The following is a 10,068-nucleotide window of genomic DNA, read 5'->3' on the forward strand; positions in this document are numbered from 1 at the left end:
TAACGCAGTGCTATAGGATCATGAGGATAGCTACCAGTTCAGCTAGTAATATTGAACCTCTACTGGCCACTGGTCTCTAGGCTGGTTCCTATTTTAAGATACAAGCCGTTTTTACTCAATAAAAGTACAGTTTTACTTCATGAATTCGATGTATGTGTCTTGTTTTCGGTGAAAAGCTCATTAGAGCTTATGTTTGTATGTTTGTCAATATGCCGAATCAAAATAAAGTTTTACTTCCTTGTATGCAAGTTCCGTGTGGATAACAATATGGCGGACGTAAATATTCAATAGGTGGAGAACTCTTATCTAAATAAAAGTATAAAAAATATTAATCATTTTTTTTTTTATTTAAGTTTTCCAAATGATGTATTTACTTTTCAAATTTCCATTTCTAAAGAAATTATCCTTCAGAACTGTTTTACTCTTCTATTTTGATACAGTTATCTACATTTTGAATAATTTACGTTCGCCATATTGTTATTCAAAAAGAACTTATATAAAAGTCACACAAAATCAAATTTTTGAAGTGAAGTTATATTTATTTTTTTTTTAGTAAAAATGACTTATATTTCAAATTTATATACTTTAATATCTATAAAAGCAGTATAAACCATATGAACTTAAGTTTTGGGGTAACTTTATCTCCGGTTCTCGGGTCAATATTCAGTTCTTGGGAGTTTTCGGGAAATCGTGGTACTGAGTCGACAATAAACTTGTGGAACCAGAGTTTACATACAAAGCTGGTGCAGATCTTATGATGACGAGGGCTCCAAGTTACTGGAGCAGATTAGGAAGCTTAAAAAATAGAACAGCAGAACAGACAATTCAAAGTAAACAATTAACAAGTTGTTCGGGACCTGATAGGAGAGAGATCTAACTCAACAGTACTAGCATTTACAGATGGCTCTTGTCAGGGTAACCCAGGACCATATGGAATTAAAATATTAAAGAAAATGAAAAGTGGATTCCATACTACAAGCGCCCGTTGGTAATGAATTCGGCTGCGGTTTGCTGATTCTGGGTACATGGTAAGGTATTATTTTTTTAAATACCAATCGGTTATAAGTTGAACCTAATATCATTACGTCCCTTAAATCTTAAATCCTACTTCCGCAAAAATAAAAAAACACGTGAAATTCAACCAAAAATGAGTTTCAAGGAGTATAAAACAAACATTGAAGAAAATGACACTGCTATATTGTATCTTGGGTTTGACAACATGCATGCTATTAAAGTTGTCAAGGGACAGACGTTTCAAACGAAATTTGGAGCCTTACGCTTGTCAAACTTGATAGGAAAACCTTATGGAAGTAGAATACAATGTCCAAAAGGATATCTGTATGTTCTGTACCCAACCCCAGAATTGTGGACCCAGAATTTACCTCACAGAACACAAATTTTATACTCTACTGATATCAGTTTAGTAACATTACAGCTAGATCTGAAACCAGGATCAGTGGTAGTCGAATCAGGTGATCATACATATATAATTTGGATTTTCAAATGTTGATGAAAAATGGTACCTTGAATTGACGAAATCCCCTACAAACATTAAAACCCTCTTAGAATTCACCAAAATCTCCATTGTTTAGCCACCAAAACAATAAAGAAATCGTAACTAAAGACAAAAACTGTTACTGTTTTTAATCACAACAATACTTGTGTGATTTCAGAAGAGCGATTTCGTTGTATTGAATTTCCTAGTTTAACAATATGACTGATGTACATTGTATGTAAAAGCTAGGAAACTCTGTCTAGATACTTAACAAACCTTTGGAAGTACTATTGATGATTTTCTCAAGCAAAGTCCTATCAAATATGTCTTCGCATTCTTATTTCATTTATAATGTTTGTATGCTGATATTTCTTTTTTTTTCTTTGGAATGCTGCCAACTCAGGAGCCTGTAGTTCAGTGGTTGTTCTTGGTTCACGTCTGTCATGTTTGTTTTTCCTAAATTGTTTTGTTATAAATTAGGTCGTTAGTTTTCTCAATTGGATTGTTTCATATTTTTCATGTCAAGGTCATTTAAAATGTATAGCCGACTATACAGTATAAGTTTTCTCATTGTTGAAGGCTGTATTGTTGCTTATAATTGCTACATCCACTTCATTTGAACTTGGGTTGAACCCGGTGGATAGTTGTCTCACTGGCAGTCATACCACATCTCCTTATTTTTACAAGTACTAAATGTAATATCAGATTACTTAAAGATTTCTTTGCCGTTTCAACACTTAACTTTACTTTGCCTCAACCAAATGTTGTGAATGTTATACACAATACTTATAACCACCAAACAAAGATCAGGTTTGAATTTGGGTGGTATCACTTTCATTTTACGGTTCTTGTGTTATGCCCCATTATAAAAGAACCATCCGGGATTGGAACGCTCTTCCTCCTGGGGTCGTATCAGCACTGTGAGTCGAGGCCTTTAAAGCCTCGATGACAAAACTGAATTAAAATTTTTAAATTTTGGGGGGAGGGAGGTGGTCTTATATGCGCACCAAACCATGGCAGTATAATCAGTTCGTTGATTGTGGCAATTATCTGGCAGAAGCAGAAATGGAAATATACACAAGCTGAATTGTTTTACACTAGTCATTTTGGGGCCCTTTATAGCTTGCTGTTCGGTGTGAGCCAAGGCTCCATGTTGAAGGCTGTACTTTGACCTATAATTGTTAACTATTTATACATTGTGACTTGGATGGAGAGTTGCATTACCATCGGTACATATCAGTTTATCAACCTAGTTCATGGTCCAGCAACTTTGAATTAATTAGCAATTTTCAATGTTCAGTTTTCTGCTCAAGTTAGTTTGATAGGATCTACTTGTAATAGATCAATGATATTTTGTTTGAAGTCACATTACTATCTGTACATATCAGTTTGACGACTATTTTAAGGCCCTGTCCCCTAAGTCATGGTCCAGTGACTTTGAATTAATTAGCAATTTTCAATGTTTAGTTTTGTGCTTAAGTCAGTTTAATAAGAACTACTTGCAATAGATCAATGATAATTTGTTTAAAGTTGCATTAATATCAGTACATATCAGTTGGACGATTATTTTCAGGCCCTGCCCACTAGATAATGGTCCAGCGACTGAATTAATAAACCATGTTGCTGTCCATCAGATTGTCTTTTTCTGAATTTTATGCTGACAGGCGAGACATCTCTCTGTGTCAACAGTTTATTATATTGAAAAGCATTGTGGATTATTTCTTTTAGATGATTTTTCAATTTAACATGAGGGAATGGTGGTATAAAGGGTTGAAAAATCAAAGGTTTTGATAGAACGAACCTAAGAGAATGATCGAGATTTAAAATTATCCAGAAGTTCTTTAAAGTTTTTTAGAATACACATATGGTTAATACCACTACACTGGTAAACAGTTTCACAGTATTTCTGAAGACCTTCTTTAACAAAGGGATTTCATTAATTCGAACAAGGATTTATATAGTAAATACATGTACATTTGTACTACCCCTGTATATAAATCCTTGATTCCAGGTACCACATATAAACTTAGGTTTTGTACAGTGCACCAGTACCAAAGACATTAAGCAATACTTTTACTTGAAGAAGCTTAGTACAAAGCAGTTTTGTAGTACAGATCTACCTTTGCACTGTAAAAAGAAAGAAATGGTAAAATCTCAAAGATCCATGACTCATATGTGATAAATAAAAGGTGTTAAGTATAGGGTATCTAAACAATAGAGGAACTGGTACATGTACATTTGTTAGGTAAAATGTTATGCTTGTTCACTACATACATCTTATTCAAAAGCTGTTAGTTTTTGAATACCTATATTATATCAAAATGAAATTCAGCAAGAGGTAACAGGATATGGTCCATACTAAAGTCAAAGATAAACTAATGAACAGATATATATATATATTTGCCTTCGGGTTTATATTATCTGTTCATCCTATTTCGACTCTTCAAAATTCAAGAGTCTATCCTAAATTGAGGTAAATTATATGGTCTTCCAAATACTGTTTCGATTCATAACATCAATGAAGAGACATTAATTGTCGAAATCAGGATATGGTGTACTAATTTTTGCACCTTTTGTTTGCAGTATACCATCTTTTCCACAAGTTTATTGTTTTCTGTTTGGTATTAAATTGATAGTTAAGATCCATTTTTATACGACCTCAAAAAAATTTTACCATAAGGTTCCATTCCACAAAAGGAAGGTTGGGATTGATTTTGGGGGTTATGGTACCAACAGTTAAGGAATTAGGGGTCAAAAAGGGGCAAAAAATAAGCATTTTTGTAACTTCCAGACATAACTTGTGTGTTAGTGTATGGATCTCTCTGACATTGTACCACAAGGTTCCATATCACAAAGGGAATGCTGGGATTGATTTTGGGGGTAATTGCCTCAAAATTTCAGGAATTAGGGGCCAAAAAAGGGGCAAAAACCAAGCATTTTTATATGGACAAATACTTTAGTACAAACCATAATTTAAAGCAGTGTAAGGGAGATAAATCAAGTACATGTACATCATTTGAATTACCTCCCTTACACTGCTTTTAAATTATGTTTAAAGAAATTCATATTTATAAAGGAAGACCAGTAAAAATATCTGCAAATGTTGCATCTTTTTTTTTTACAAAAAAATCCATATGAAAGATTTGACACCATATTTTAAATTCTATTATAAAACAGATTAAATTAGCACTATGGTAAATTTAAATGGGTAATTATGGTTGAAAATTCCATTGGAAATTTGAATTGAGATTATGACCATATCTTGAAGGAAAGAATATTTTGGGGGAAAAAAGGGGGGGGGGGGGGGGGGGGGGAAGAAATTGTGGGGGTCAATTTTTTCTCATTTCAGATTTCAGAAATTAAAAAGAATTATTCTTCAAATATTATTTTTTTTTCAAATTTCAAATATTGAAAAATTTCAAGAAGTAATCTTTAATTGCACAGTATGGCGCATTAGATTTGTAAAATCTTTGACCACATTTATTTATTTGTTATGCCAAATCTGACCGTGTATTTAGATTTTTAATTTTGGGTCCAGTTTCCAAATTGGTCTACATTAAGGTCCAAAGGGTCCAAAATTAAACTTAGTTTGATTTTAACAAAAATTGTATTTAGATTTTTGATTTCGGGCCCAGTTTTCAAGTTGGTCCAAATTGGGGTCCAAAATTAAACTTTGTTTGATTTCAACAAAAATTGAATATATGGGGTTCTTTGATATGCTGAATCTAACCATGTACTTAGATTTTTTATTTGTGGGCCTCGCTATCAAATTGGTTCATATTGAGGTCAAAAGGGTCCAAAATTAAACTTTGTTTTATTTCATCAAAAATTTAATTATTGGGGTTCTTTGATATGCCAAATCTAACCATGTATTTAGATTTTTAATTTTGGGTCCCGTTTTTTTTAAATTGGTCTACATTAAGGTCCAAAGGGTCCAAAATTAAACTTAGTTTGATTTTAACAAAAATTGAATTCTTGGGGTTCTTTGATATGCTGAATCTAAACATGTGTTTAGATTTTTGATTATGGGCTCAGTTTTCAAGTTGGTCCAAGTTGGGGTCCAAATTAAACTTTGTTTGATTTCAACAAAAATTGAATATATGGGGTTCTTTGATATGCTGAATCTAACCATGTATTTTGATTTTTTGGGCCCTGTTATCAAATTGGTCCACATTGAGGTCAAAAGGGTCCAAAATTAAACTTTGTTTGATTTCATCAAAAATTGAATTCTTTGGATTCTTTGATATGCTGAATCTAACCATGTATTTAGATTTTGGATATTGGACCATAATAGGTAAATTAAAAATTTTTAAGTTCTTAAACCACATTCATTCTGTGTCAGAAACCTATGCTGTGTCAAATATTTAATCACAATCCAAATTCAGAGCTGTACCAAGCTTGAATGTTGTGTCCATACTTGCCCCAACTGTTCAGGGTTCGACCTCTGCGGTCGTATCAAGCTGCCCCCAGCGGAGCATTTTTTCTAGTTTCATGACAATAACTTGTGTGAAAGTGTATGGATCTTTCTGAAATTGTGCTACAAGGTTCCATATCACAAAGGGAAAGCTGGAATTGAGTTTGGGGGTAATTGTCCAAAACGTTTAGGAATAAGGGGCCAAAAATAAGCATTTTTCTAGTTTCCAGACAATAACTGGTGTTCAAGTGTATGGATCTCTCTGAAATTGTACTGCAAGGTACCATACCACAAAGGGAGGGCTTGGATTGATTTTGGGGGTAATTGCCTCAAAATTTTAAGAATTAGGGGCTAAAAAGGGGCAAAAAACAAGCATTTTTCTAGTTTCAGGACAATAACTTGTGTGTAAATGTATGGATCTTTATGAAATTGTACTACAAGGTTCCATATCACAAAGGGAAAGTTGGGTTTTGAGTTTGGGGGTAATTGCCCTAAACGTTTAGGTATTTGGGGCCAAAAAGGGGCCTAAAACAAGCATTTTTCTAGTTTCCAGACAATAACTGGTGTTCAGGTGTATGGATCTCTCTGAAATTGTACTGCAAGGTACCATACCTCAAAGGGAAGGCTGGGATTGAGTTTGGGGGTAATGAATCATAAGAGGGTTTAAAAAATTTGGGGGAGGGATTTTTTTTCTTTAAAATTTTCCATTTTAAATTGGTTATTTCTGATTTATATATAAAAGCAAATAATAATGATATGGTTTGAATAGATAAATTAAAATTTTTTAAGTTCTTAGACCACATTCATTCTGTGTCAGAAACCTATGCTGTGTCAAATATTTAATCACAATCCAAATTCAGTGCTGTATCAAGCTTGAATGTTGTGTCCATACTTGCCCCAATTGTTCTGGGTTCAACCTCTGCGGTCGTATCAAGCTGCGCCAAGCGGAGCATTTTATTTTACTTCTGGTGATCCCTTTATTTGGCAATCGCCAATGGCAGTCAGCAGGATTTAAGAACATCGGTTGTTCGACCTGTTAGTCAAATGCGTTTTGTTAAAATATACTTTTTCACTTTTTTGGTCTTTTGGAAAATGTTGTTTGTGCTGTATTTAGACCCCTCTACCAAGAAATTTGTTTTATATGCACACGTATAAAAATTGCGGTTTTTATCCAGTGCAATCATAGGTTTGAATGTTGTTTTCAATTTAGACTTGTATATATATATCAGTATATATCATATTCAGGGATAGGGGCATCAAAATTATCAGTGAAGAGAAGGAACATGATATATAAAAATGAAAAGATGTGGTATTATTGCCAATGAGACAACTATCCACCAGAGACCAAATGACATACTAGTAGATGAAAGCAATTATAGTTCACTGTACAGTGTACCTATGATTAACCTATTTAAGTAACAAATGAAAATATTTTTTTTTAGGAACTGGCAGTGGATCTTTGTCACATGCCATCATCAGAACGGTGGCACCTGAGGGACATTTATACACATTTGAATTTCATGAACAGAGAGCACAGATAGCTAAAGAAGAGTTTGTTGAACATGGTGTTAGTGATTTTGTTACTGTTACCCATAAAGATGTATGCCAGGATGGATTTGGATTGAATGGTATAGCTGATGCTGTTTTCCTTGACTTACCAAGACCATGGGATGCAATAACTAGTGCTAAGCAAGCTCTCAAAAGAGAAGGTAATTTTTCATGACAAAAGGAACATTACCATTAAATGTTTTTTTTTTTAATATCTGATGTTATATAAAGGTGAATAATACTCCAAATGTATAACCTCTGCTCACTTTTAGGCCACATATGATTGTATTGCTGATGTTTTGGCAGTTAAATTTATTTTAATAATATTCTTTCTAATAAACAAAAAGTCGATTCATTACCTTATATGATGATCAGAACTGGATTTTAATGCTTTATATTCGGGATGTCAATGAGGACTAGAATACTTGAGTATCGAATACCTGATAACCCTGGTAATGGGTTTCCTGTTAGGAAATTTACCTTTCTTTTCCCAAAAATGATTTTCTTGTGAACACCTGTTGTAGAATTGTATAGTAATCACTAATTATTCCTAATTAAATTTGTTTCGTTAGTTTGTGCTAGATTTTTGTTTAAAATGCCTCCAAAATCTTCAGTTTTGAAATACATTAGAAATTCCAAGACATCCTACATGTAGAAGTGGTTATCTACACATGAGAGCAGCTTTCCTATATACATGTAGGCTGACACTTTTGACTAAACACATCTTTGTCTTTGCCATTTCTGCCACATCGGTACAGTCAGAGCAAACAATTTCATCTGCAAAACTTGTATATATATAATTAGTTAAAGAGTTACGAAACCGACTCTTCCTTGAAAAAGAGAGGCGAAAGATACCAAAGGATCATTCAAACTCATAAGTCGAAAATAAGCTGACAACGCCATGGCAAAAAAAGAAAAAGACCAAAAGACAAACAACAGTATACAAAACACAATATAGAAAACTAAAGACTGACCAACATGAACCCCACCATAAAACGGGGGTGATCTCATGTTCCAGAAGGTTAAGCAGATCCAGGTCTACACGTGGCACCTGTGGTGTTCCTCCTGTTAGTAGAAACCCAGTGATAAGTCTAATTCGGTAGGTCACATTTGGGAAAAGGAAGACAGGATTGTGGTTACCATGATTGGAACATATCCATCAATATCTGTGAAACAGATATTCCATGGTTTTTGATGCTCTCAAATATTTTATGTTCATGAATTTTCTTCAGAAACTTAAGGGCATATCATACAGTTACAGGGGAGGTAATAATGTTGCTAACGTAAAATATTGTTTTTTTGCAACGTCAAACTGTGACATGTCGGAAAAAGATGCATATTTCAACTAATTTTAACCATTAGCTTGAAAACAAGCACATGGACCCCTCTTTTTAAAAATGACATTTGGCTTGATTATGTATGAAAATTATTTGTACCAATTTTTATGAACAAATCACCAATGACTTTTTTAAATTAGATAAATAAACATGATAAACAGCAAAAAATGCCTGTTTTTTTCTAAAATCATAAAAATTTGATAAAATAAATTATTTCCAAAGAGTTGTTACACAAATTTATAGCATACTTATGTAAAAGAGATATTCCAAATGCTTTTACAAAAATCTGCTTGTGTTTATCTTTTGAAACAAAAAAGTTAGGTATGTCTGTCCAAAGGATAGAAATTTTCAAGAAAATCGAAATTTTGAGTTCATGTCTAATATTTCGACCCATTTATCTCTAAATGTAGCACATGAATCAAAGGTATATTTTTACTAGGTGAAAATAGCTTGTATGCAAATTTTTTTCAAAAATTCACTGTGGGATCAAAACTGTATCATATGCCCTTTAAGTCTCATGTGTACTTGATGAGGTTTATTTCATATTCATACTTTCATATTTTTCCTCTAATTCCTTTTCTTAAATCATTATTATGGTTATTCAATCATAATTGCAGTACTGGTAGTTCTTACACTGTTTGATTAAGTTATAAAAGAAAAAGGCACAACGAAATAGAATTTCAATGGTACAGGTAATTCTTATTTTATGCAATGATTACAAAAACTATAATATAAAGAATATTGATAAATCTTTCTTTTTATTTTAGGTGGAAGACTATGTTCCTTTTCTCCTTGTATAGAACAAGTACAGAAAACATGTGAAATACTACAGCAACTGGGGTTTGAAGATATAACATCTATGGAATGTTTAGTGAAAAATTATGATGTTAGAACTGTTAATCTTCCTATTGCTGATTTAGGTAAAAATTCAACTTTATCAAATACAGCATCAGAAGAAAAGAAAGCATGCAAAGAGATTGAAGAAAAGGCAGATTCAGTGAAAATACAGAATGAAACTGAGGACTTAGAGACTAAAGAACCAATGGACACAGACATTAAAGAAAAGTTAACATCAAAAGACAAAGACAAGTCTAACAAGGCAGTTGATAAAAGCAAACTAAGAACTGATTTTGATTTGATAGGAAAGAAAGAACAATATAGCTTCTTTTTTAAGACAGGGGTATTTCCTCAGAATATGCCAGGGCATACTGGATATTTGACTTTCTGTACATTATATCCATCATAATAAAAATAAAAATTCGTTTTCAACAACA

At 33.0% G+C, this 10,068-nt stretch overlaps 1 protein-coding gene across 1 annotated transcript; it reads left to right on the plus strand.

Moving 5' to 3' along the window:
* Positions 1-1,095: 1,095 nt before the first annotated feature.
* LOC127698974 (tRNA (adenine(58)-N(1))-methyltransferase catalytic subunit TRMT61A-like) lies at positions 1,096-10,068 on the plus strand. Its single transcript, XM_052202761.1, has 3 exons — positions 1,096-1,472; positions 7,352-7,618; positions 9,562-10,068. Exons 1-3 carry the CDS (start codon positions 1,148-1,150, stop codon positions 10,038-10,040), a joined length of 1,071 nt encoding a protein of 356 aa, XP_052058721.1. The 5' UTR covers positions 1,096-1,147; the 3' UTR covers positions 10,041-10,068.

The sequence above is a fragment of the Mytilus californianus genome, unplaced genomic scaffold (assembly GCF_021869535.1).
Source record: "Mytilus californianus isolate M0D057914Y unplaced genomic scaffold, xbMytCali1.0.p SCAF_4, whole genome shotgun sequence".
Lineage (NCBI taxonomy): Eukaryota > Metazoa > Mollusca > Bivalvia > Mytilida > Mytilidae > Mytilus > Mytilus californianus.